Consider the following 27,908-nt stretch of genomic DNA (forward strand, 5'->3'; position numbering starts at 1 on the left):
TCCCATTTTACTCAGGAACCTGTTTAATATTAACTTCTGAGGCCCGGAGGGGGAAGTAGCAGCAACAAGCTCCGGGTCAGGGGCAGGCAGACAGGACTGGAAAGGCAGCTAGCACTGCAGCAGGCAGGGAGTGAGTTAAACACTGCTCCACACTTTCACACAAACCTGTCTCCAGCTCTTCTCCAGGGCTTTCTCTCCTGCCAGTCCCCTACTGGCTGCTTCCAAACCCCATCATCGCTATTGTCAGCTATATCTCACACTGCAGAAGCCTGCTGGGAGCAATTCCAGAGCTGGGATACTCACAAGACTGCAGTAGTGCCCACAGAGACCTGTTTGACCTGCCCCATTTTGTCTCGGAGACTCCCAGGTTCATGTTGGAAAGCTGAGCTAAAAATCCGGCAGGCTGATTTTCTACTGGATTTAAGGAAAAAAAATTACAAATCAAGCAAAAAATCCTTACCCCTGACTTACCTAATGTGATAGGCTGCATTTAGGTGCCCACTGCATAAGATCACCTTGAGATGATGTTGAGAATTGGAAACTGAGTGACCAGCTTGGTTACTAAGCCATCTTGCCTGAGAGTATGTCAAAAACATGATGGTCCAGATAGATTCCTACAATACTGCAGTCTTTCTAAATCGATTTAATGGAAAATAAAATTATAATGACATAATTTGTATGCATTTTTAAAAAATGTTATTTTACCTCCACATTTTCTTTCCAATACATCTGGCTACCCATCCTCCCAGGGAAAACATATTCTTCACAAAATCTTCGACATCCATTTATGGTATCTGAGGATGCAATCTATCATTCCTGCAATTAAATTCCCTCCAGACTGGGTAGCAGAAGTCAGAGGCAGATTGTCTTTGTAACTCAGCAAGCTTTGTTGAAGTTTCCTTGGATGTGTTTAGTTGAAGAGACTGGAAGGATGTAGAAAATAAGACAATTTTTTACTGCTGGGTTAAACAGAAGTTGCGAGAAATTTCTTTTGAAAGGGACGAGTGTAAAGTGCAAATACTGCTTTAACAACCTATGTTTTACAATTTCCTGATTAATGGATTTCAGTAAGATCAGTTCCCTGACACTGATTACTTCAGCAATACATTAGTAATTACTTCAGCTAGTTTTATGTTGTGCATAGAAGCTGCACAGAATCACGTCTGTCTTTCAACCTGTAAATCAGTTCATTCATAGCTGCCTAAATCTCAGCTCTGATATTTTCTGCAGAATATAAAACTGAAACATGTACAATACCAGTGCATTAGGTATCAAAGTATTGTGATTTTTTTAGGAGAGGACAAACATTAATTTCACAGTACTTGTTCAAAGCTGCCCTTGAACTGCTAGAATGGATTGTCATTATAGGAGGAGATTATGATAGTTTTTGCTGTGGACTCAATTAGTGTTCTGGGTGTAGCCAGGTACCTGCATCATAAAAAATGTGGCCACAGCTGTCTTTCGACCTACAGCTTTCCTTGCTGGAAAGGCCAAGAGCTGGGTAGAGCTCTCACTCTGGGAAGAAAGAGCTTTTACAGCTGCATTTGGCAAAGTTGCGGGGGAGGCATGAATGTCATTTCTCTGCTTTTTAGGAATAAGCACAAAAGGGCTCAGTCTGCAAAGGCATTGTTTTAGTGAGCAAGGAATTCACCGATCAAAAAAAAAATCTAACAGGAAAGGAATCTGAAAAATGAGAAAAGTCTTTTAAAGAGCAAAGGGAAAATCTGGCTCTGCACGAACAAAAATAATCACAGAAGCTTTCCTAGCCCTGCCGTGAAGTGGCCCCCTGCACCCTGGGCGGGGAGCCGTTGTGGAGCTCAGCTGTGCTTGTGGTTAATAATAAATAGATTCTCTTGGCCAGGAGTTCTGGCCAGCTCACCCCCTCCTCCGCTTCCTCCCAGGGCTGCCCAGGCACCGCTCCAGTACCCACCCAGCCTCCCTCCATGAGACAGACACCCAGAGGTAAGAGACACCAGGCCATTGCTCCATGAGCTCAGATACGCAGCGTGGGTCACAGGGGAGGCGGGAGGAGAGCAGGTCCGTGCTCCAGCTGCCTGAAACGTGCACTAGGAATGAGCAAAGTTTGGTTACAAGGCAAAAGGTTGTATGAGTCTTGCAGCAAAACTTGCCAAGCTTCAAAAATCTTTGAGGCAGCTCAGGCTGGATGTTGGCCGAGCTTCCAGTGAATATCAGCTCAGCCCTGTTGGGTTTCAGGTGGTGACCAGCTGGTTTTTATCCACTGGCCAGTACAGCTTGGGCACTCCTTGGTGCTTCTGAGTTTGGGGAGTTGTTAAAATTCAGAGCACGACTCGAGCAGCTCGGCTGATCCCTGGCGTAACCCTGTTGGCTTAATGAATTTATTCTGAAGCTGACTTTGCCCCAGAGAGTGAGGGGTGTGTAGGCACACACACAGCCATACCAGAACATTTGCATGAACCCATGAACAGCTCAAGCTGCTGAGCTTAGCATGAAAAGGATTTGGAAAGTGGAAAATCTTAGTGCTTCAGTCAGGTGTATATTGTGTCTAGTTGATCCAGTCCCACATTTCTTAAATAGCACAGCCCAAGCTGTTCTGTATAGTTGAAGTCTTTAGATTTGGGCAAATATACTCTCCCTGGGTATAATAATTTTCTATATAACTGAAGTGCCACACCCTGTACTGAGAGCAGAGCCATGTTCTGCTAACTGTAACATCAACACAGTACTGTTTTTGAATTAACTTGCCATCTGAATTAACAAGAGGCACAAAGGTTTGAGGAATGGAATCCTTTCCTCCTAGTGAAGGGGTGAGGAACAGGGAGACTGGAGGGATATGGCCAAAAGCCCAGGGAAAGTATGTGAAGCAGCCAGGCATTGAGTGAAACTGCCCTGAGGCCCAGACCAGACCACTCTCTTAACATTTACAGCTCTCTCCCCCTCCTTCTCTGTTTGGGAATGAATTTAATTAGAGTTAAAAGGAGTTGCTAAGAGACCAGAGGAGTTCTGGAGTTTGTTGCTGGGGCTGAATTGCCACTCTGCTTCCAAGGCACTGTGCTAAAAAGGATGATGTAACATGAGCCTGCAGAAAGTACTCCCAGCTCTAGGGAAAGCTGCTCTCTCCTCCTTGCAGTTCCAGTCTGGTTTGTCAGTTCTCAGCTCCTTTTTGAGCTCCTTATTTTCTCCTAGACACTGGCAAAAACCAGGTTCCTATCCCTATAGCACTATTCTGCCTTGTAGATTCCTCCTCGAGACCTTTCACGTGTGAGGTGGCAGTGGCTGGGCCTGACATCTATCATGAGCAGGTCACTTTGGAATTTAAAAGGTTTTCTGCTTCAGAATTCTCCCTAGTTTGTTACTCCTCATCCTTTCCTCTGCTCCCCCACGATTCCAGCCCAGCATTAATGGACCAGGTGACCCCCTTCCGACTCCATTTCCGCAGCTTAACCTTTTGTTTTGCCGCTCTGGCTCATGCTCGAAATACCAGGAGATTCCAGGCCATCTCTTAGGCAAAGGGCTGTCTACCTTCCAAGGTCAAGGCAAGAACTGATATGTTTAGCTTCTTAGTATCACATAATTGCTAAATTACATCTTTCCTTTTCACTTGACCTCTGTTATCTCAGGAGCATCCATACGCACAAGATGATTAGGAAGATAACCCTCAGCCTGGGACGACACGTGTCCTCCATGGCACGTGGGGCCACCCAGGTGAGAAGACTTCTGCATGGTGAGTAATGCACTGAGTTCCTATGGGATCCTTGGTGCTTCCACTCTTCTAAAACATATTTCCATCGTTAGGCGTGGTGCAGGGCTCAGTTTGTTCACAATAATGTTCAAGTGGAATAACAGTAACCATACAACTGCAAAAATGGTGGCAGAGGATCGTTCAGTGATGGTGATGAGGATTATAATTCATGTTAACAGTTGAGATGTTTTGCACACATTTCACGTACATAAAACACAGCTCTAATCTTCTTGAAGTTATTTGTAAATTCACCGCAAAGAACAGCTGAAGAGGGGGATAAATTTGTTGTGCTGATGACAATTTGCTTTTTATGAAACAGTTCAGCAGTTACTGCAAATACCCACACAAATAACTCACTCTTCTGTGTTTATCCCCAGGTGGTTATGTCAGGATTCATCCCTCTGTACAGGAAGCTCTGGTGGAGGGGAGACCCGTTGTAGCCTTGGAAAGCACCATCATTACACATGGCATGGCCTATCCTCTGAATTTGAGGTGGTGGATGTTGATGTTCCTCATTCAGTGAAGTTGTAAGAATGAAGCATATAACTTACTGGATTGGTATCGGTATTCTTGGTCAAGCCAAAGCTGTTGCAAGAGCACATGGAAATGTCAGGTTATTGGGCATGCAGGCTGTGAGCTCAAGTGTAAAACAATTGTATTTGGACTTTAAAGGATAAATACGGGGAGCTTAGTTATCTCCTTATCCAACACCTTAAATTTCTGGCTTCCTTTAAAATAGAGCGGCAGATAATGTCACCACTTGCTCTAAAAGAGAGCTATCAGCCTTTTCAGCTGCATAGTTTGTACAGACATTGAAAACACTCTGCAGTTTCTTTTCCTGTATCTTTTGTAATGCAAAAAGGATTGAAACGCAATAATGAAATCTGTTCCTTAGCCCACTCAGAGCAGCTACTGTGAGAGCTCCTGGTCCCTTCTCACTGCCTTCTGTACCCTGCATTGAACCCCCCACCTCTACTCTTCATTTATCAATTTTCAGTAGACTTGTGTTTCATTGAGTGCCAGAAATCGTTACACTCTCCCCTCTATCTTTGCTTATCCTTATCCTGTGCTTATCCTTCCAGAAAGCACAGAAAGGTTTTGGTATTGATTTTCCATCTTGCTTTTTTCCTGGCCATTATTCTGCTTGATATTCTCTCTTAAAATGAAGCTCTAAAAACTTGATTTTTGGGAAGAGGTAGTTTCAGTAGTTAAATATTGCCGAGCATATGTCCAGATAGTTTAGAAAGGGAGAAGAAGCTGCTCCTAAAAAAGATAGTGTATGAATGATCAAGTACAAAATCTGCTAAACTTAGGCTTAGTCTGCAGCCCTGGAGTACCCTAAGGCAGTAGATTTTTGGCGCTGTTGTTACTCTATATGTCACTGACTGTATTATGAAAAATATATCTAGGTTGTTTGAGCAGGACTTGAACTACCTGGGGTTTCTGTGAAGGTCTATTATGTCAGAGAAATAACAGGTAAAAGATAAAGAAAAGTCCTATTTTGAGAAGATCCGTATTTTCAGTAGCGTATTGTACGACCAAATTTGCTTGTAAACCAAATGATTTTCCTCAAAAATGAAGCAAAGAGCTTGGACATTGCTGTCCTTGAAAAATGGGAGCTCTTCGCTTCTGCAGGTTCAAGGGCGAAGATTTCTGCCATGAGGCAGATACAAGAAGAACAGGAAGTGGCTGAAACCACAAGAACTGTAGAACTGTGAATGATGGCCATCAAACATGACAGTTTTCTTGCCTGATTGTTTCCATCCATAATTTTGTGATTATTGTCTTGTCTTATTTCAGCATGGCCAGAGAGGTTGAAGAAATTGTAAGAGCAAATGGAGCAGTGCCAGCCACTGTAGGTATTTTAAGGGGCCAAATCCATGTGGGACTCACAGACGAGGAACTCAAGTTCTTGGCAAGCAGTAAAAATGCAGTTAAAGTGTCTCGCAGAGATTTTCCTTTCGTCCTCAGCCAGGTATGGTGTGCAAACTTTCTAGTGTGGTCTTTCCTAGTAAAGTATAGCTGCTTTTCTAGCAACAGTGTAATGCTCTCCAGCTTCATGCCAGGTGGCTTTTAAACCTTTCAACATTATCATGGAAAGTGGTATCCTATTGTGAGCACAAAAGGGTCCCTAACTAGACTCAAAATACAGCAGGGTAAGGGAATGACATACATTAAATAGGGCTCCTGAAAAGTTATTCTGTTGTGCTGGCAAGCCATGGGCACTTGACTAAGAATATTCTTATTGGCATGATAGGACATTCTCTCATTGCATGTAAACTACGTGACACTTAGGCCATCCCAGGCTTAAAGTGGCAGCTAAAGATGCCACTAGCTGCCTGTGGAACACCCTGGACAGCAAAGGCCTCTGCTATCAGGGCAAGAACAGCTTATCAATCAGGGACGACAGATGGTTCACAGAATATTCTGAGTTGGAAGGGACCCACAAGGATTATAGAGTCCAGCTCCTAAGTGAATTCCTCTGCCTTTTGGCTAAAAGAGTATTTGTGTTAGAATGTCACTGCTCAGCTGCTCACAGTGCTGTGAGGCAGACCACAGCTGTAGCTGCTCCTCCATGTCACCCTGGGTGCTGACTGTGACCGGTTGTTCCCCGACAGGGCTTGTCCGGTGGCACTACTGTGTCTGGAACAATGATCGTGGCACACAAAGCAGGAATTCCTGTGTTCGTGACAGGTGGCATAGGAGGTGTCCATCGGGATGGGGAGAACAGTAAGAACATCAATGCATTCTACTTTTCACTCTGTTGGTACAGTTTCATTCTCTTCCTTCTTTTTCCTTTTTCCCAGCCTGTCCCACAGTAGCTGTCTGTTCAGAAGAAAAAAGTTAACATTCTTCTTGATCCAACTAGGGTTGCTTTCTCCCTGATGTCCCCTTTCCAGAAGTTTCCAAATATTCTTCTTGAGCCCTGCACTGTTGTTGAGGGAGTGGAAGTTTCTCTTTATCCTTTGCCTTCACGGGGTTATATTGATATTGTTTGGTGCAACAGGAGCTGACTGCACCTCTGCCTCTTTGTAACGTCTGGATAACCTGATACTGGCTGCCAGCACAGTGTTGTTATCAGCTCTCTCAGCTGAGGAGAAGAGCCTTGCCACAAAAGAGTGTTCTCTGTGTTAGAGGTGTGTTCTCCTCTCTGGAAGATGGCCCGGTCTTGGCTGTACAGTTTGTGGCTTTTAGGTGCTTTCTCTCTTCTCAGCCATATATATTTCCAGCACAGCCCAAGTGCAGTGCCCTGTTGTATGCCATCCCTTTCAGATGTGATATAAATTCCCAACCAGGGAATTTCCTGAGGTTCTTCTGTGGTACTTTCTTTTTTTTGCCATTGTCAGTCCCAAACTCAAAATCTACTTCAATGTTATTGCATCTCCTTGAACCTCATCCTTGCCATACAACACCTTTTTGTTTCTTTTCTACCAAATTTTTGCATGCTCTCTATCAATGTGATTAAAGAGCCAAGAGATAGAGTACAAGGCTGCACCTCTGCCCTTAGCCATGTGACTTTTTTTTGTCAATACCTCTTTCAATCTCAACACCTAAAATCACTATCTAAACCTTTAATATTTGCTTGTGGATCAAAGCAGTTTTAAAGTCAGGCAGTGGCATCCTGGGCCTAAGTGGCTTTTTAAGAGGTCAGTCAGAGCTCATCAGCTTGGAGTAGAACACAATCACCAACTCAGTGCTGCTTGTCCCTTGGCAGCTCTGGATGTGAGTGCTGACTTGACAGAGCTAGGACGAACGCCGGTGGCTGTTGTATCTGCAGGAGCCAAGTCTATCCTTGATATTGGCAGGACACTAGAATATCTGGTAGGTAGCATGTGTTGTGGTGTCAAAGCAGATAATGTTCTTTGTGCACAGAGAGCCCAGTGGCATTGGGATGGGTCCTAAGCCAAAGATTCTCAGAAATTGCTACTGAGAGGATGTAAAGCCATATTTACAGTTCTGTAGTCCTGGGGCTGTACTAGCACTTGGCTGCTCCCTAACATAAATCTATCCATGTCCAAGGGGCTGTTCCAGTGGCTGCTCCAGCTGAGGTCAAAGGTAGTGCTATCCATGTCCTTTTTCTTTGGCATTAGATTTGCTTTTCTGGGATGATGCTTCCAGAAACTGATGGATCAGGAAAGCTAGATCCATCAAACACTAAAATAAAATCAGAATTAAAAAGGGAATCAGATGGTTTTCAGCAGTTGCATTTTAAGGTTTGGCATGTTGCAAACCACCAGGGTCAGCACTTTAGATGACACCCAGCATTGATATTTCTCAATCGCAAGGAGAACTCATTTATATCCCGTCAGTTCATGACATGCCTTCAGGTCCCAGGGTGTTATCTTGGACTCAGCATGGTGCCAATGACAGCTGCATGGCTTTGGATCAGCTCCAAGCACACACAAAGGATGCACATGCCTCCTCTGTCTCAGTGAGCCAGATCTGATCTAGCCACTTACCACGTCTGGCTCTTGGTGAGAGGATAGAATAGAATGGGATGTACAAAAATAACCACGACCTGTGCCAAAGGAAGGCAGTTTCTTTCTGGGTAGAAGGAAAAAGTCACATTGTTTAGTTCCCCTGCGCTGATCACCTGCTTGTCTCACCTCCACTGCTGCAGGAGACTCAGGGTGTGTGCGTGGCTACCTTTGGAGAATCAAGAGAGTTCCCAGCCTTCTTCTCACGCCAGAGTGGCTTCCAAGCACCATACCATGTCCAGGATGAAGAGGAGGCAGCTAAACTTATTGGTGTGTTTCAGATGGCAAAGGCCCATGTAAGGTCCTGGAAAGGAGGGACACAAGAATTACCCTGGATGAGGCACTTTCTTTAAGTCTGCAGAAAAATTTTCCATGAAAAACTGTGCCATCCCACCTCCCCCATTCCTGCATCAGAAGTGCTTTGAAAATACAGTAGCAGAGAAGTCCAGTCTTTACAGTAAGGGGAACTGCAAGCCAGCTGCAGCCAGTTTGGCGTACTCATTCATTTTTTATTCCACCTGGTGAAGTGGGCCAGCATGTAATAATATATGGACAAAAACATCTTCTGGGCCTGTAGGAGGGGAATCAGTTTAAAAAAGAAGAAAAAAAAAGCCTTTGCCCCTTTTACTGTGAAGACAGATTCAAAAGAAATAGGCAGATGTGAATTGGTTGGGTAGTTGGAAAAGATCCTGATCTTGGGTCAGCTAAGAACTGGAGCTTGAGCTCTGAGGCTTCCTACACCTTGTGCCCACTCTCCTCTGTCCTTTTCCTTCAGCACCGGACTTCTCCAAAGAGTGCCACTAACAATATTCCCATCCTCTCCCAGACAGTGCTCTGGGGCTGGGCCTGAGCAGTGGGGTGCTGATTGCAGTGCCCTGTCCCCAGGAGCGAGCTGCCGAGGGCCAGGCCATCGAGGAGGCCATCCAGCAAGCTCTCAGCCAAGCCAGGTGAGAAGCAACCTAAGCCTTTGCTTTTGCTCAGCCCATGGTCTTGGGGGAGTAAACAAATTCAGGGACGCTGCTGCAGGAGCTGTAGCACAGCTTAACCTTGGGCATGGGTCAGCCCAGAACTTATTTTCAGCTGTGCCTTTATCTAGCCCAAAGCTTGTTTACAGGACTTGTTATGGTATGTGGTTATGGAGATAAAGTATCTCTTGGTAACAGTGCTTCTCCTCTGATGCCATTTCAGCTCATCTGTGGGCATTTTCTTTATACTTGCAGATCCAAAGGAATCACAGGCAAAGAAGTGACCCCCTTTTTGTTACAGAAGCTCACAGAATTAACTGATGGGAAATCATTGGACTCTAGTATCCTCTTACTAAATGGGGGAAAAAAAGAAAGTCCTCCAGTGTATTTTCTATCTCCTCTGATAATGCCTGGTAGTAAACACTGTCACTTTATTGAAAGTCTAGCAAGGAGCAAAACACTTCAGTGTCTGCAACCAGATGAGAGTTTAGCACCTGCATCCTGATTTTTCAGGCACATCCTTACTGCCTTCATCCCCTTTTACAATAAAAACTGGAGGGCAGCACAGATGGCAGCTGGTCCAGAGCCCAAAGAAATCCCTCATATCTGACCCTGGAGCTTGCCTGCTCTGTGATGGAATCTCTGGATGCTGTTGTCTGTGCTGGGGTTGCACACTGGAAGGTCCCTGGGCTTCGCAGAGCACTGTGCTATACATCACACTGCCTTATCCAACCTTCCCTGGGGGTACAGAGAAAGAGAGACTTGGAGGACAAACACGCCTGGGTGAGCAGGAATCCTACTGCACAGCCAAGAGAAAGAAGAGGTACTGGCTGGGATGAGTGTAGGATCTGGGAGAGCCAGATTCACATCCAAGCTCTGCTGCCAGCCCTCTAGGAGACCTGACCAATCAGGACAGAATGGCAAAGGCATTTTTGGATGTCAGAGCTATATGCAGCCACAAAGAAGGGCTTTCAAAGATTTTGATACTCTGCTCCCAGTGCAATTTGCTAAAAAAATTGCTTATAGTGACTTGGCAAAATCTCAGTAGGTATCTCTTTCTGGAAAAGCTGACCAAGATCCTCTAAGGTTTTTAGGCCCTCTGCTGTAATTAAAGAACTTCACCTTCTCTTTTCTCTGTGAAGTCTTTGCTTCTATTCCCCACCTATCAAAGTCAGGCTTCCTCTCTGTGGACACTGGGGTAGGAAGGGAATTAAAAAAAAAAATCTGGATTTTCATGCAGCATTGTAACCTGCTATACTTGCCCCAAAGGATTTGTTGTATGGGGGAATCAAACCTATCAAGCCCCAGCATGTATTTCCTGCTTTCTCCCTCTGAACAGTTCATACATAAGCTTCTAACAGGTCAGATTTGCTGGTATTTTAATTTTCCTCAAAGAAATGCTCAACAGACCTTGCACTGATCCAGAACAATGCCAGAGTGGGCAGCTGCATTGCAGTGGCCCTCAGCAAGCTGCAGAAAGCCAGAAGGAAGGGGAGCCAACCTGGGCAAAAGGACATGACTGCACCCCAACCAGTGAGTCCTCTGCTGGCCTCCATATGATGCCTCTCTGCTGACAGCACAAGATAAATTTATATCTGTTCCCAAAAGTAAAAGATGACTCAGCCAGGGACCAGTCATTCTCCTTCATGCTGTCAGACATTCTCCCTTTAGTTTCCCTTGTTATTCTTGAAAGATAAGTGTCTTCTCCGCCTCCCCTTGTCCACATTTACAAGGAATAGACACTGACAATGGCCTAATCTCACTAAGTCTTAGACCATCAAGGCCATTAAAACTTTAATCACCTTTTCACCTTTTACTGAGCCCTTATGTACAGCTTCATCTCTATAGCTCTAAGTACCAGGGAACTTGTGACTACAGGAATAGACCTGGAAGAGGGTGGGGAGAGATATTTTGAGCTGCTGAGCCATAAATAATCTCTTTTTGTTGGCCTCCTGCTCATGACTGACAAAATCACAAGAGTTACAGCACATCCCAAGTAAGCTCTACTATAACCCTAATACTCTATTCACTCTCTTGGATTTTGTCTGTGCCATGTAATTTGCAGGAAATCTCTTTTAGGTGGTCTTTAGAGGCATGGAAAGTTTTCTGAAACCCATTTGCAATAAAATTTGTCAACATAAAAGAGGGCAATGACTCCAGAGGCAATAACCCAGCATTTGATGAGAAAAAACATCTGTATGTCCCCAAAGAATCTGGAAACTTCCTGTTTGTGGAGCTAAACTGCTTATTCTGGCTTTGTAGGACAATAAAAGAAGTGATCTGTAAAGTGTCACTGGGTATGGCAGTTTCTCCTGGGGGCTTGCAAGAAATTACTGCATTTTCCTGCCCACTTTTTCCTATTTTCTTTGCTTTTTAACACACCAGTGCTTGAATGTTTCTGAGGCCTGGTATATCACATAGAGAAACCATGAGCATCCCTGTGTGTCCACTGCAACATCCCACCTGCCATGCTGGGGCTGGCTGTCAGCAGGCATAATTCAGAAAGCAACAAAGAGATTTTGATTCTTTCTGATTGGGGTTGTACAAACCTGCATCTAACTATTCAAAAGAAGCACTGGCCCTTACACTGTAAATGAGAGAGCTTTCAAGAGGGTGGGAAAAGTGACTAGGCAAAGCAAAGAAGATTTGGAAACTTTTTCCTGAAGTACTTCCAACCACTTTTTACCTCTTTCTTCCCTCTTAAAGGTGGTGATTGGCGGTATCAACATTGACTTTATAGCCAAGGCACAGAACCCTGAGATCCTGGTACTGTATTTGTAGCAGTTTTCTTAGCACCAGTGTATTTCCAGCTGCTTTTACAGGAGTGTCAAGACACAGGGGTTGGGGGGAAGGTGTTATCCCTGGGTGATATCCACGTGTGTGCATGCACACACTTGGCAGTGCTGCATGCTTGCTGTGTTGTTTAGATGGATAATGGAGTGATATATATGGACCTACTCTGTCCCCAAGGTGAAAATCACCATCCCTGACACTCAAGAGAGGGACAAAGCAATGTATCATTCATACAACCTCCCCATAGTGGGGAAACCCCCAGGTAACCCACCTCTGGCTGTCTGAGGCTGTCTTAACTATGGGAAGCAGCACAAATAGGAGCAAGAGTCTCTGTGCAGAGTACTCATGAAGGATTTGAGTCTCATACACACACACAAAAACCAACAACAAAAGGAAAAAAAAAAACCCAAAGATAGCTTTAAAAAATAGAACATTTTAAATGTTACCAGACTCCCTTTGTCTCAATTTGGGTTGAAAAAGAAGCAGCAAGAAGCTAAAGTGGACCAAACCTGGGAGTCCCCCATGCAAATGACAGCTGTTTGTGTGCCCTGTACAATCTTTGTCGAGCTGAACAAAATACTGCAGATTGAGGTGGTGAAGCTAGCTCAAAAATTCATTGGTGTCTCAAATTACTCTGTGATGATAGCCAAGGCAGGAAGCTTCTGCCATCAGATGAGACAGCCTGTGAAGACCTCTCAGTCAGACAGGGGAAATGTGCTGGGGAAGCTGTCTGTAAGGAATTTGGCTATTTAATGATGCAGGGGCCAAACAATGTTATAATGGTCAAGGGTGAAATATGCCGTGGCATCAGTTATGAAAGCTTGCAAAAGCAAAAGTTCAGCTGCTTCAGCTGTGATGTAACCAATACCATATACAGCCTACACTCAGCCATCAGGACAAGGAGCTGAGCTGTGTCCAAGGAAAGATAGGCATTCCTTGGCATGTCAGACATGAGTGCAGGTTTCTGGACCACCTATAGCATGGTGAGGGGGCCAAGGACCAGTGTAGGTCCTGCTGGGAACAGCTGACAAGGGAAAAAGGGGACTTTTAATTTTGCATATCAAAGTGAGGTGTTAGCTGCTCTTTTGCCTTCCGTGAGCCCTAGAGCTCATGCTGCACTGTAACTGGTACCCATGTGCCAAGCCTCAGGAGGATTTGGGAACTGCCAGCCAGAAAGCTCCAGCTGACAGCTGCTGCAGTTAGGCACAGAGGAAAAGCCCCTCTCAATATCTCTGTTTTGGCTTTTTAAAGACAGATTTTTTTCAAAGGGCTCCACACCCACCAGATCCCACCATTATGCCTGCTGGATTTGTTGCAGAGCACTGGGTACCACTCCCTCCTTGTGCTGTCTCAGCAGGAAAGCAGCTGTATTCTGACCTGGTTGTAATTCCCATATGGCTTTCAAGGCTACCCTGAAGCTAAATGCTTAATATGTAACTATCTGACCTGCTGAGAAGAATGAACAATTTTGCTCAGAGAAGGTTGCTGGAAAAACCATTATGGTTATCATTCTCTCAGGATACCCAGAAGCTGAGCAGAGTCTCATTTTCATATTAAGAATGCAAACCTCTTAGGACATGGAAGAAGGTTCCAGAGACTTCCTCAATTCGCTGATACTTTGCCAGAAAGCATTAGCCCAGCCTCATTTCAGATCACTTTTAGGAAGCCCATTTTCACCTAAATTCTTTAATCTGGGCCAGCCCCACCCAAACCCAAGAAGAGATATTTGGATACCACTCTGAGTTACAACTGAGTTGGCAAGGTGTGAAGGGAGCCACTCATTTATTTTTCTTTAAGAGCCAGCTGCTGGTTTCTCTCTCACTGTACCTGCCTGCTATTTTAAAGAGAGATTTAGCATCTTCATTTTTTTAGGCTCTCTGGGGTTCTACAGCAGGAGAGGTCACCCACAGCTGGATCCCTGAGCAGGAGGCTGCTACATCTGCTCTTAGGGCAAGGCATAAAAAAGACACAGAAGCTCTACCTCTGGGGTATATGGGGAGCTAAGAGAGAGGATCAGCATGCTAGGCAGCAAAAGGAGCTAATGAGTGTTTTCTCCATTCCTGCAGGCATCAGTTTTAAAACACAGATAATAGAACTGCATTAACCACAGTTTGTGCTTATTGCTGATGGCAGCTAGCACCCTCTTTAAAGACTGAAATAGGGACCAATGTTCAAAGCCATGTTGTTTGACTCACCTAAAAACACACCCTTGCTTTGTATTTTGGGGTGCTGAGGTTTGGCTTTTTTTTCCCTTGGCTGTCTATATTACAGAGAGTGGGCTTCAGAATTAAAATAGCAAAACTCACTTTGCTTTTGAAATCTGCAACTCTCAACAGGATGCAGTTGCAGATGGAACTATCCTCATTCCCAACAGTACCAGTGGCAATTCCCAGGGAGCACAAGCAAGGCAAGGGAGGGGCATTTGACAAGGAGTGACATTTGCATTTGATAAGGAATGCATTTGATAAGCAGTGCAAAGATGAACAAAGGCCACGCGTTTATAGAGGCAGTTCTGCTCAGGTGGCCCAAACAGTTTAGGGCTTGGAGAACTGCCAGACAGAAAAGCAAAGGTATCAAAAATTAGTACCAGATTTTACAGGCTACAGAAGTGGGGAGAGTCAGAGCTAAGAAAAAGAGCCTGAAGGTCAGATGAGAGAAATAGAAGATCATATTTAGATGGGAGAGCAGCCTCTCACAGGGCTGGATGCAGGAGAAAGCATTGTGTGCAAAGAACTGATGCGCAGCTTCGCGCAGGGGAAGAGGAATCCTGGGGGAGCTTAAGAATGAATTTTGAGAATGCCCAAGCACAGGGATTGTTGGGAGCAGAATATTCCTTACAGTGAGATGGCAAGACATGTTCTTGGTTAGAATAGATAGTGGTGTTTACAAGCAAGGAAAATGTTACGTGCAGGGGTGTTCTTGTGCACCTGGGGTGGTGTAGGGCAGAGGGACTGGGCCAGGAGCTTCTGCTTACAGGCATTAGGACTGCCAATGGCAAGCTGTCTTCAGAGATGGAAAATAGTTTTCAGGATTTTATGAAACAAGAGCTCTAAAACCATTTGATAGTCAGATGAAGCCCAAATTGATCTGAGTACTAACTGAAGTAATTCTTCTGGCAGAAGAATGAGAATGAGATGGGTGAGCAATTGCCTGTGTTCTGACAATTTGTCTGTGACAGAAAGGCAGATGGACAGAGGAGTGGAAGGCAGAGGCCAAAGAAAAGAATTTGGTAGCTGCACATGTGGAAAAGAAGGGTATTGTTAATGAGGGAGATGTTTGGGAAGCAATGGGTCAGTGAAAAACTCTTCAGTCTCTTAAACAGATCCTTCCATGAATAAAGTACAGAGGCAGTACAGGCAAAGATAACAAATCTCATTTTACATTTAAAGAGGGAAATAAATAAATATAATAAATAACTCATACAAACTGCTAAAGGTGGGAGCTAAGTGGCCTGGAAGGCAGAGCCCCAGCAGCTTTGGAATCGCAGGTTGTTGTGGGCAGGTCAATTCAGAGGGCTGCTCACACTGACTGAAACACTCGTTAGCCATTCTAGGAGATCTTAGCAAATAAGACCAAACTAGCAATTCATGGAGAATTGCTTTCAAGTGGGTCTCCCCTCCTTGAAAGCAGGGCTTTGTCATCAAACAGAAGTCTGTAGATGGCTCTAGAAGTTTGTATTGCCCTCAGTCTGGATGCCCTGTGCTCCCTCTGGTTGCTGACCTATGTTTCAGCAATATCAACTTCAGATGATAATGGAGATGTAGCAACTATGCCAAGCAGCCCTCCCACTTTTGCCAATTAACTGTTCTTTCTTCCAGGGTGGTGGACAAACAAATGCTGGAAGAGTGAGACAAACCTTTGGTGGTGTTGGAAGGAACTTGGCAGGTGCCTGGTGCTTGGGTTTGCCTGCTGGTGCATGCCAGCTGTGATCTGTCCTTTGGTACTCCTTCAACAGCAGGAGAGGGTGAATGTTGACAAGATTTGGGACACATTTTGCAATATACTAGTGGGCAGACTGCCTGGAAAAGGCAGAGCCCTTTCCAAGAAACAAGAGTGGAGGGAGAAGAGATCAGGAAAAGGAAGGCCCACAAATATGAATTTAACTAGCACATGGTGCAGTAACCCTGAATCAAAGTAAATAAGCATCAGTATCTCCAATGACTACTGAGCAGCCTCAGATTTAATTCATGCTAGGATATAGACACAATAGAAGGACGCTTAAAAAAGAAGATGAAAGAAATAATCACAATTCCAAACCGATGTTTCACAGTTCCACATATCATGGACAAAAGGAACTGGGGTACAGGAGTTACTGTAGAAGAAAGGCTACAGTCCTATCCATGGGAAATGAGCACACAGTATCTGTGGCTCCACCACAAGCAGCAGCAGACCAGTATTCTTGTACTGAAGTTAACAGGAACAGATTGCAAAAAGGTTTTAGGATTATTCCAGCTTTTAGACATTTCCCAATCTCCTAATGCATATCTCCTAACACATATCTACTGTCACTTCAGATCACTAATGAAGAAGCTTGAGTGGAAAAAATCCCCCAAAATACGCACACCACCCACGGAGGTACAATGTGTGGTAACTTGAGAGGAGAGGAGGAAGGGTTTCCCATTAGTACGTTCAGATTCAGTGGTTCTAGTAAGATATCATGGTGGGAGCAGCAGTGTGGGAGGGCCAGCACCAGAAAACGCTGTGCTCAGAAGCAGTGTGGGAAAACCCACGTGCCTGTGCTGGTAAAGGAGATGATGCCAGAAAAGAGTAAATTTGCTTCCCCCTTTTCCTCCACTCCCAGATGTTCCAAATAATCCTAAATTTCAGGGTGCTGGTTCAGCTCTCTGTAGGACACCTCACTCAGTCCTAAGCAGTCATTTACTGCAGCTACAGCTCAATTTCATCTTGAACATCCTTCTAGGCAAGGACTGATGAGCCTTAAGTTTTTCAGGAGAAGGCTTTCCTAGAGACACCCATGCTGCACCAGCTGTCACTGTGCTCATAGTACTCTGGTGGATTTGTTAACAGCTTTTGTTTCCATTTGATTTTTAGACTGTTTAAGCCGTCTTGGACAAGCTCCTCTCCTTTTATCAGCCGTGGGGAAGGATGAGCATTTAGAGTCTGTCCTGCACTACTGCCACCACATGGTATGTGTCACAGAAGTAGCACCTCAGAAACTTGGAAGAGATGACAACACACAGAGGGAAAATTCTTCCCAACCCTGGCAGACATCAGAGCCACTTTCCATCAGGCTAACAGTGGGAATAATTCAATGCTTCTTTAGCTACAGACAATTAGAAGGCAAGGAACCACCTCCGCAAAACAAGCTAGGTGTATTTTGGAGTCTAAACCGTGGGCTCTGAATTCAGTTCCAGAAAGTGGTGCTTGGAGGAGGCAGAGGTAAATCAGGAGCAACCACATACAATTCTAGTGAAGGTTAAGCATAGCGAGAAATATGCAAACCTTGAACTCAAGGACACACAAAGCATTGCCAAAACCAACCTGGTTTAGTTAAAGCCCAAGACAGAGAAAATGTGACACTGGAATTGCAGGTTGGACACTTCCCCAGCTCAGAGGGCAGGATCCTCAACAGAGGTGCATGCACCACTTACCTGTGCATAGGGGAATGCTTGACTTCAGCAGCAGCTTGTCCACAGGTCAGGGAGCTGGAGCAGCAGGAGCTCCCCAGGACAGCAAGGCAGAATAACACCGTCCCAGCAGGCAGAAAAAAAAACCAGGAGGGCAGCTCTAACCTAGGCCATCAGGCAACTCCATGGAGAAAAGGCAGGACTAAAGGCAAGGCAGGGTGTGAGTGCAGCCCCCAGGTGAGGCTGGTCAGGGTCACTGACTGTTATTAGTGCCCTCATGACCCTGGGATCCAAACAGAGCCCATGGGGCCTTGGCTCTGGCTGCCTGAGCGACTTGGCAAATAAGAAATGAGAATATGAACTCTATTTTGGGTTATAAAGGCTTTACCATGGCTGGTCTGTAATCTCTTCGCTACACAGCAGTTTGTGCTATCCAAGTGAGCAGTGTCCCAAGGGAAGGTGGACTTTCTGGCCAGCCACCAAGCAATCCTTGCCTGTAATAAAATACATTCCCACCAATGTTGGAGAGGAACCTTTCCCTAAAAACTCCAGCTTCCCTGTCAGCTCCTGAGATAGATACATTTCTCCATCCACATGTTCTTTCCAAGATATGCCCTGCATTCCCATAGTAGATCATTGCCAGGAGCCACAAAGGCAGGACACCCCACAGCTCTCTGCCCCACTGCTGTAGGAATGGCTCCAGCCTATGCTCACAATCAGGCTGGGCAGTCAGTGAGGCGACCAACACAAGTCACTGCTGTCTGCAGAGTGCCACCAAGGGATGCCATCCCACACAAGCTGTGAGAATGGGTGACTGGAGCAGGCAGGGCTGCAGACCACTCTTCTCTTACAGGAGACACAACCTGTGGAACTGCACAGCAGAGACCTGCCACTCATTCACTAAAGGATTGCTTTAACCTGCAGCATTTGTTGCATTGCAAATATTAACAAATAGCCGTGTGCCAGCATTGTCCAGACTGAGATACCCCTGCCAGGCTGCTTATCCCAAGGAAGAGCAGTGAGCTGGGCTGGACACCAGGTGGGCAGTGAAAGAGTGAGCTGAGCGTGGCAGGGAAGAGGAACATGCTCAGTGTGTACCCGTCCTCCCTGTTTCAGGACATGAGCGGTGTCCTTCAGCTGGAGGGGAAGAGCACAGCCACTTACTGTGCCGTGGTCACCAGTGCCGGGGAGCTCAGCGTTGGCTTGGGAGACATGGACATCCACCACCAGATAACAGAGCAATATGTATGTATTCCCTCAGAGTCATGAGCTTTTCTTATGAGAGAGAGTGGGGCCCTGTGACAAAAGGCCACTGGTGACATTTGTACCAGGAGGCAATGGGTGTGCAGAGGGCATGGGAGATGCTGAGGTTAACCCTGGACTCTGGCCACTGCCACAGCAGCATAACAGGCCAGCAGAGCCCTCTAATACTGCTGACCCAGATGGAGTTTCTATCTGTTTCTGGTTTATAAATATCACCACCACCATCATCCATGATCTGTCGGCCAGAATCCTCTTCATTAACTTGTCCAAGATAACTTATAATTTTGCATCTTAAAGCCAGCAAGAAATCAACCTGATTATAAGCCTAACCCTAACCCATATTTCTTCCTTTAGGGAAAAGCAGAAAAAAACGTGGACAGAACACTGGTTAAAGCAAATTTTCCTGTTCCATGCACTCCCTACCATCCCTGTTGTTTCTACGTGCTGAGTTGTATCAACAGAAACTGTTGCTCAGCACATCCAAACACTCAAAAACATCAGGGAAGCATAATGGCAGCAGTGATTAAAGAGTAATTCAGTGAAAGCCCCATCACTGCACCCTCCTTCTTTTATTGACAGAACAAAAGCTTGTGTTTCATGACTGACAGCAAAGTGGAAGTTAAGTGCAATTTACTCACCAGTGGCATCTTCATGAGGTGGAGCTTTCCTAGGGAAAAATCTGGTTATTACTCCCACTTCCATCCTCACCCTGCCTCCCCAAAGCCTTGGCACAGAAAACCATTACATGAGGGATTAATTCTCCTGAGCTTTACAAAGCAGCTGTGATCAGTGGAAATTCTGAAGCAGTCTTGTGCTGCAAAGTGCATTTTGGCAGCCCCTCTTCCCCCCAGGGCTGGCAGAGACACGCGGGGATGCTGCTGGAGTGCCCATAGCACTGGCTTGGCATCCCAACAAGTGGTTGTGCAACCTCAGTGAGCCAACGGAGAGAACAGCAGCTCCCTGCTCCACTGCTCCACTCCACCCCATCCCTGTGAGATTCAGTGGGACCCAAGAGTCAAACACTCTGCTGAGCAACCTGTCTTAGTAGACACTCTGCAGAGAGGACATCCAAATGGCACGCACAGTGAGCAAAGGTGGAGTCAAGCCAGGCATGGCCCAGGGAATCCTACAGTGGCATTAAACAGCAGCATTCCATTTCCCTGTGGTGCTCCAGTCAGGACCAGCAATTATCTTTCTCTGCTGGAGGGGCTCTGCCAGTTGAGTCCAGCCCTTAATGACCAGGAGCAGGGAAAGGAGAATGGGAGGAGATGAGGCAAATGGAAAAATCCATTTTCCTTAGGGACTCACTCTTTTAGGTTCATGCCTGCACCTAAAGGCTGGAATACAAGTCAAAATCCCACATGAAGTCAGACTAGCAATGATTTTGTCCCTCTGCAATGACTCAGGCTGTCTTTCCTGTGTGTCCTGGATTTTAACTAGGTGTCCCAGTTCAAGGAGAACCTGTGTCAGGCCCCACTTGTTTGCATTGATGGAAATGTGCCTCTCTCCACTATTCAGTACGTGTGCCAACTAGCTAGAGAGCACCAGCTAGCAGGTAAGGAGAACTTGCCCCCACAGCACGTGTGCCAAGACAGTCCAGGCACATCCCTACTGCTTGCTGGAGATAACCACTTACTGTCTGACATGCCAAGTTATTCAGCAGCTCTTTCTGTACTCTGCCACTCTGCTTCAGATGTGAAAAACATTTAGGATTTCTCTGCAGTTTTCCTGTTTCTGCAGCTCAACCACATTTCCTGAGGCATAGTTGGTAAAGCCCTTGAGCACTGCCAGAAGGCCAGGGAATGCTGCTCTCTGAGCCTTTGAATCTCAGTACGAGTGGCAATTTGAGCACTTCTGCCAGTTTGAGCAACAATATAGTTTGCTTCTCAGAAAAAGCACTAAAGCATCTGTTGAGAGGAATTCTCTTCCATTCCCATAAAATAAGTGCCCCCCTCCACTGGTATGCTGGGGACCTTTCACAAAGCTTCCTAAACCTTTTGAGTTACGCCTTCCTTTTTAAAAACAAATCCCAAGGAAGGACACAGTGATCTAAAAACCTGGCAGAGGCTCCAAAACCAGCTAATTGGAGGAACAAAATTGGGGTCTGGTTATATCATCCAGAGCCAGAAGCAGCTGTCTCATTGCTGGATACTGAGAAAGAAACCTTGGGAGACCTTGTCCCAAGTTTGGGGGAGTGTCTCATAATTTAAAGGTGTAATTCTAGTTGTGAAGATTATGCTAAGTGTTCTACGCTGCATCCTGCTCTGACACAGAGATGAACCACTAATTAATTAATTAACTAACCAATTGCATTGTTGTTTTGAAGTGTGCTATGAGCCAACAGATGAGAACAAGGCCTCTAAGCCATTCCTCTCAGACAGCTGGAAAGCACTCACATACATTTCCCCCAACCTGCAAGAGTTGAGAGCAATAAATCGGACCCTCGGGAACCCTCTGCCAGCAGGTATTGAATACTCAGAAGGGTCAGTCAGACTTTTAGATAACCTAGATCCTGGAGAAGAGCATTTTCTGCTTCAACCTCTAATACAGGCAATTTGGGTTATAACATAGTAGGGATTCATAAGTTCTCGTGGTATCTTGCACCTTAGTGCCTTCTCTGTCTGGGCTGTATGGACTGATGACCCATCAGAGACCACAGTAGGCCTGGGATGGCTCCTTGCCTAAAACCAGATGTCCCATTTGCCTCATTTCATCACCTAAACAGGAGTAATATCTGGTTTGTCAATGTGTCCCTGAAGCACGGTGATCAGAGGGCACCTGTCCCAGAAGTACCGCCCTTTGCAAAAATGACATGCCTCACCAAATGCAGATGGAAATCTGTGGAAGGATAGAATGTAAGAAAATAAAGATAGTGCAGAAGGTCACCTCACCCCTGAAGAGTTGCAGCTGTACCAATTATCAAAGAATAGGAACAGGCCTGACTTTAACAGGCCACAGCTGTAACCAATGAGAAGAAGAGTGCTGCAAGAGAGTGGGTTAGCTGGTTGAGAAGGAAACTGCAAACTAAGAAGGGAACTGAGAGCTAGGAGCTGGAGTTAGTTAGCTGTGCTGTGAAGCAGGAGTCAGTGCTGTGCGGAGCTGCCCATGAGAAATCACCAAGAAGGTACAAAATATTGCCATAACATGACAACAGAAATCCAACAGCATTGAAACAAGGAAGCTGTGCTTTGAGACACCTTTTTGATCTCTACAGACATATGCTTAGTTCCTTGAGAATTGGGTTCCTCAGTATAGAAGTACAGTGTGGAAGTCTAACTCTGGAGAATTCCATGTTTCCCATAATATAAAGAAAAAAAAAAGTTACCAACCACATTTCAGAAGTGCCCATAAATAGTAGAAGTGCTCATAAATAGGCTGTCAGCCTACAGACAGGCTGGTTGAGGACCTTTACAGTTTGAGCACGTTTTTTTCTCCCCTCTCTCTGAAGAGCTGCCATCCAGGTTGGAGGATGTTGTCCAGGCAGCAGTGGCCCTGGCCTGCCCTTTGCTGGCCCACCTGCACTGCGTGGTGGTGACCCTTGGCGCTCACGGCGTCCTCCTGTGCGGCAGGAGCCTGGGGGGGAGCATCTCCCTTTATCCAGGAGCTCACAAACAGGTAAGGTAAGGGCATGGAAAACTAACTCTGAGCTCTCAGTTGCTTCTTTCTTGGACCATATGGCACTGTTGCTATTTCTGGTGTCATGGCAGCAGTCCTGGGAAACATGGCATCACTGCTGGAAAATGTATGTGTTTGGGGGGGTGGAATACACAGCTCTGAAGGAAAATCAAGTTGTCTGTCCCTGTACTGCTGGCTCCTAGCAGCAGTGTTTAGAGTCAGCTAGAATTAAATGTGCTATGTGAATATTCATGAGTGTGAGCTTCATTTGCAGGAAGTTTCATTTAAATGATCAAAGTGTGAAAAAAGATTATTGCCTTTTTTTCAGCCTTTTCTTTTTTTGCCATCCCTTGAGATCTGGCATCAGGCACATCAGGCCTCACCAGCTTGGGCAATTCCCACTAACTTCCCTTCCCTCCCCCCACAGGCTGCTGCTGCCAGGCTCTGTGCTGCCCACTACCCCGCCATCCCCATCAGCAGGGAGGAGATAGTAAACGTCTCAGGAGCTGGTGACAGGTATATCCTCGCTGCTTTGTCATCTCCAGCTGCATGTGAAAGGGCCATAATCGGATTCATTTGAAATTCTACTGGAAAAGCAACTGCTGCTTGAGTAAGAGACACTAAGGATGAGACCAGGGCTGGCTATAGTGATTCCTTGCAAAGCTTGCTAAAATTGTCCCCCGAAGCATCTTGGAAGCCAGGCTTGCCATTATTAGTTTTGCTTTTCTTCAAGATCCAAGCCTTTCCTGGCAATCTAAGTATTCTGAATTACTCTGGGCTGAGCTGCTAAAAGCAAAGTAAACCACCTTACATCAAAGCTGTCTTCCTAACTAACTGCCTTGCTTCCACACTTCTCCAATGGAAGTGGAACTGCCACTCAAGAGCTAAAATGGCCTTGTAAAAGCATTTCATCAGGTTCTGCATTTGCCTCTGGCAATTTTGAAGCTCTTGCTTCAAAAGAGTCTGCTGTATAATTCGCCTGGCTTTTCACACAATGCCATACATAGAAGTGGGAAATGACAGCTATTATTCCTAGCCCCAGTGATCAATTCTCAGTCTGTCAGAGTAATATTTTATTATGCTCCTTGTTAACTTGACAAACTATATGTAGCAGTCAGGTTGTTTTTCTTGCTTCATATGTGGCGATAGTTGATTCTGTCTTTTCATTGCCTTGGGCTAGACCAAAAGTCTGTATGTGACAGATATTTCCTTTTCCCTTTCTACTCTTACCTAGCAATAACTCAACATAGCAACACTTTTTTCTCTGACCAGTGTCCAGAATGAAAAGGTTTTTCTGGTTTGGGCTTTTTTTAAACATAGAGAGTCCTCAATATTTTACTTAAAATCAATCAATAACTTTGTGCCAAGCCGGTGAGCCCACTTAACACCAGGACGTGCTGTTTGTGTCCCAGATCACCTCTGAGGTGAGCTGACCCAACTGCAAGCTGGTCTTCTCCAAAAAGACCAAATGGCTGTTTGGAGCAATAGGTGTAATAACAGCAGAGGAATGGGGGCTGGAGGAGTGTCGTGGGGTCAGCCTGACCTAAGGAAAGCTCAGCTTTGCTCATTACCTTGGGCAGGTGTCCCCAGCCAGCCCCTCCAGGGACACAGCCTCCCCTCTGCACCATCTGCTCAAAACACAAGTACTCCTTCCTGCAGGACAAGGTGTTTTCTAGAGGCTAATGTAACGAAATGTCCTCCGGGGTTCCTTTCCTGTTTTAAAATTCAAGGGAAGACCGAAGGTGAGATAAAATGCACCACTGCCAACCACCTCCACTGAGTTACACTAGGGAAGCTTGTTTTTCCTTTCAAACCTATCTGAAAGCTTGGGGCCCATTACTGCTCCCCTTTTGGAAGTAACATCAGTCTGGAAATTCCTCTCCACAGAGTCCCCAAGGCCATGTGGGGGAATTTTCATAGCCCCCTTGTTCATCCAGGGTTTTTCTTCCTAACAACCCCAACTGCTTCCCTGAACTCTGCAAATCCCTGTTCCACAGAGTAAGAGTGCCAAAACAGACTGGAAATGCCAGGACACTGCAATGCCATACAAGCCATTTCCACAGCACATCAACTGGTTATGTGCCCCAAGCCCAGCCTGGTGATCCTTTCAAAGGACTATTGTAGAAACTCAGAATGGTTTGGGTTGAAAGGGACCTTTAGTAGCCATCTAGTTTGAACCCTTCTGCAATGAGCAGGGACAGCTGCAGGTTGATCAGGTTGCTCAGAGCCCCATCCAACCAGGGATGGGGCATCCACCACCACTCTGCTCATGTTTCACCATTCTCATTGTAAAGAATTTTTTCCTAATATCTAAAATGTAACACTTTCTCAGCTTAGACCCCATGAACCTTCACACTTTAGAAGCACTGGTCAGGGGATAATGCAACCCAGAAACAGTGACCCAGGGCACTTCATGCCTCCCCTCCACCCTGTGGCTCTTCCACAGCTCCAGAGATCTGCCCATGAGCTGAGCATTTGTGCAGTGTCTGTTTGCTCCTTGCCCCTGGCTGCCATGACAACCTAACACCACATGCCCACACTTGGCATTGCTAGGGGATGCTCCCCCAAATATTTACTCTTAACTCCTGGAGCTGTTGAGAGATTGAACACTTTGTGGAAGTCATAATCTTCTGTGCCTTTCTTATAGATAAGAAGATGTTGATGTAATTAGGTGGAGTGCAAAATAAAGGCTCTTTTTACCTTGCCTATAGATTTAGTTATTAATCCTCCCTGCCATCACATTTTCCTGTCCTTGCTTCTTCCTCTAAAATGTGATTGTTTTGTCAGTTCTCTTTCCCTTCTCTGTCCTCTCCTGGCTTCTGAACATTTGTACAGTAGTTGCTGTGAATATAGTAGTTGCTCCCAATCTATCCCAAGCACTGCACTTACATCACTTTTACTGGGAAATCTCAAATGAAAAACCATAGCAAATGTTTCCCAAAAATCTGACTTTCCAATGTAATTTCAGCTTTGGATTTCTTTTTGTAGCTGTGCCTGTTGTCCCTCTCACACAGATACAGAAACTTTGTCTCTCACCCCATCCAACCCTTTGGGGAGAGGAGGCACCAATATAACGAGGATATAATGAGGGACCAACAAAGAGCAGAAAAGTGACAAATAACTAGAGAGTGGGTGGGTGGGGGGGGGGGAGGAATTAAATTCTTCCCTTCCTAGGCTCTTTTCTCCTGCCTCACCTGGAAAACTGAGGAGAATAGAAAACATGCTACAAGAGGAAGTACCTCAACTTCTCAGATGAGAAGAGCAAAAAATGCAAATAAATGACACTATCTGGTACTCTAAAATAGAGGCAGAAAAAGCAAAACCATTCATTGTAACCTCAGCATTCCTGTATGACATATTCTTCTGCTGTAAATGCTGGTTGGGATCCAAATGAAAGCTCTTACAGATGAACAGCCACATTCCAGGTTCAAAGCTCTTCACCCCTTGTTCAAAACCATCTTTCTTTCCCTCCACAGCTTAATGGCAGGAATCCTTGCAGGAGTGCTTGCTAAACATGACACAAGCACATGTGTCCGGATGGGTCTGCTGGCTGCCAGCTTGTCTCTCCGTTCCTATGAGCCCATTTCTCCCGAAATCAGCACTTCCAGTGTCAGCCAGGAGCAAGTCAAGAGCAGGAGCTGGCCAGAGGCAAAGGTATGGAAGATGGACTAGAACACTCTGGCTTTCTCATCTATCACCTCATTGCACTTGCAGCAATCCTGTTTTCAGGAACTGGACTGTGTTTTGAGCTTTGAGAACATTTATCTGCTTCGGTCCTGAGTAAACCCTCAAGAAAGGAGGCCCTACCCAGGGAACATCTCTGGAATGAAAAGCTGATTTCTGGTCTTTCAGACCTCCTGGTTTTCCAACCTCCAGGCTTTCTCGATTTTCTGTTGAGGAAATTCTATAGATTTTCTCTTCCTCCACCTTGTGTCACTGTTGTCCATTATCACGGTAGCTCTTCTGTCATTGACCCCTGAATCTTCAGGACCATGTCTCTTCAGCTGGGCCCAGCAGCAACATCTGCTCTTGCTGCTTACTCTTTCCTATCCAAGAGGTCCCATGGATCATAACCTGTGGCAGGGTGCAGCTGGCAGGAACATGACACTGTAGGATAACCTCATCCATCTTCCCAAGCCAGCCAGCACACACTACACCTTCTTGCTCTGGAGTCCAATGCCCCTGGAGAAAGTAGGCAAGACAAAATAAAGAAGAGTGACAAGGGACCAGCTGGTGGCCTTTAAAAGCCCCTTGTTCCACATGCCTTCCTCTGATCTTGGGGCTTCCTTCCTCCTTCTTTAGTCCTGAGTATCAAGTCTGAAGCAAAAGAGATCAGAGGGAGCCAAAGCATCTCCCATGGAAGCCATAAGGAAAAGTCACCTTCTCTCTCTAAACCTGAAATGTGCACAGGATGCGACTGCGGGTGCAAACAGATTGGTGAACACTGATTCATTAAAACTGATTCATTACAACTGATTTTATTAAAACTGATTTCTAGCAGAGCTGGGTCTCGGTGCTGACTGGTTCCTAAACCTGACTGATAGTAAACCTGGAGTACAGACCCACCCTCTGTTTCATCCACAGACCACGGTCAGACCCCTTGGCTGAGGAGCAGCTCCCTGGTGTCTGACACAGCACTGAAGTCAACCAAAGCTTGAGCAGGGCAGCTCTAACACCACTCTCCTGGGTGGGCTCTGCTGTTTAACCAGTGAACTCCCACTGGAATGGATGGAGGCATTAACTGGGTGCCTTTCCTCCACCTGAGGCTACTTCCACCAGGTTCATAGCAACTCCTTCCCACTAAGCCCACCACCTTTCCATCGGGGACACAAACATTTACCATCAGCTCTCCTTTACTAAAACCCTGTTTGCAACTGTGGTTCAGCTGAAAGATTCTGTGCTCAGATGCCACACACCCATGTGTGTACCCCGAGCAGGGACAGGGTGGCTGTGGCAGAAGGGTGCTGGGATGTTTGGGAACACAAGGGAGGGGGATTGGGGCCCACGTAAGCAGCTGGGTTTGCTGGCAAGCTGGGAGGTGGGACACAGCAGGGGCGGGGGAAAAGGGCTGTGCCCCCAAGGTATGTCCCTGCACTATAAAAATTACTTTGGCTGGATCCAGAGTCAGGAGAAAAAAGCAGCTTCTACCTCTGCTACTGACTCCAACAGCCTTGTCCAGGCAGGAGGACTCTGAGCAAAGGCAGGACCTGAGGATGAATGTCCAGGCGCTGGCAGTCACCACGCTCCTCCTGGTGCTGCATTGCTCAGTCCCAGCACTGTCTGGAGTACTGGGGAGCCAGGCCGGCAACCTGGAGAGGCAGGCAGAGGCTGGGTTTCCTGAAGAAGCCCCTTGGCCACCTGGAGATGGAGGGGATGAGCTGCTTGGGCAGGGCTCAGAGAGGACCCACCCTCTGGCCAGTGCATGGAAAGTGATGAGACAGGCACACCCCAGCTCCAGGTCCCTCAGCAAGGCTACAGCCAAGGC

The 27,908-nt window shown here is 46.0% G+C and overlaps 1 protein-coding gene across 7 annotated transcripts in view; it reads left to right on the top strand.

Annotated features, from left to right (window-relative positions):
- LOC119707738 (pseudouridine-metabolizing bifunctional protein C1861.05-like) overlaps nucleotides 1-27,149 on the top strand; it is a 29,205-nt gene extending 2,056 nt beyond the window's left edge. Inside the window, exons 1-20 of one of the 7 annotated variants that reach the window (XM_038153100.1) lie at nucleotides 1,865-1,962; nucleotides 3,600-3,703; nucleotides 4,099-4,213; nucleotides 5,522-5,696; nucleotides 6,340-6,451; nucleotides 7,437-7,543; nucleotides 8,343-8,469; nucleotides 9,026-9,146; nucleotides 9,420-9,505; nucleotides 10,573-10,697; nucleotides 11,871-11,930; nucleotides 15,776-15,842; nucleotides 17,010-17,104; nucleotides 18,662-18,790; nucleotides 20,249-20,363; nucleotides 21,135-21,272; nucleotides 22,257-22,423; nucleotides 22,851-22,939; nucleotides 25,900-26,077; nucleotides 26,726-27,139. In XM_038153100.1, coding sequence (XP_038009028.1) covers nucleotides 3,619-3,703; nucleotides 4,099-4,213; nucleotides 5,522-5,696; nucleotides 6,340-6,451; nucleotides 7,437-7,543; nucleotides 8,343-8,469; nucleotides 9,026-9,146; nucleotides 9,420-9,505; nucleotides 10,573-10,697; nucleotides 11,871-11,930; nucleotides 15,776-15,842; nucleotides 17,010-17,104; nucleotides 18,662-18,790; nucleotides 20,249-20,363; nucleotides 21,135-21,272; nucleotides 22,257-22,423; nucleotides 22,851-22,939; nucleotides 25,900-26,077; nucleotides 26,726-26,731 — 2,097 coding nt within the window. In that variant the 5' untranslated portion in view covers nucleotides 1,865-1,962; nucleotides 3,600-3,618 and the 3' untranslated portion in view covers nucleotides 26,732-27,139. Of the gene's footprint in view, nucleotides 1-1,864; nucleotides 1,963-3,599; nucleotides 3,704-4,098; nucleotides 4,249-5,521; nucleotides 5,697-6,339; nucleotides 6,452-7,436; nucleotides 7,544-8,342; nucleotides 8,470-9,025; nucleotides 9,147-9,419; nucleotides 9,506-10,572; nucleotides 10,698-11,870; nucleotides 11,931-15,775; nucleotides 15,843-17,009; nucleotides 17,105-18,661; nucleotides 18,791-20,248; nucleotides 20,364-21,134; nucleotides 21,273-22,256; nucleotides 22,429-22,850; nucleotides 23,034-25,899 lie in introns of those variants that run through there. The other 6 variants (XM_038153099.1, XM_038153098.1, XM_038153103.1 and 3 more) reach the window with 6 other exon arrangements.
- Nucleotides 27,150-27,908: the final 759 nt, after the last annotated feature.

This window comes from Motacilla alba, chromosome 1A (genome assembly GCF_015832195.1).
Source record: "Motacilla alba alba isolate MOTALB_02 chromosome 1A, Motacilla_alba_V1.0_pri, whole genome shotgun sequence".
NCBI lineage: Eukaryota > Metazoa > Chordata > Aves > Passeriformes > Motacillidae > Motacilla > Motacilla alba.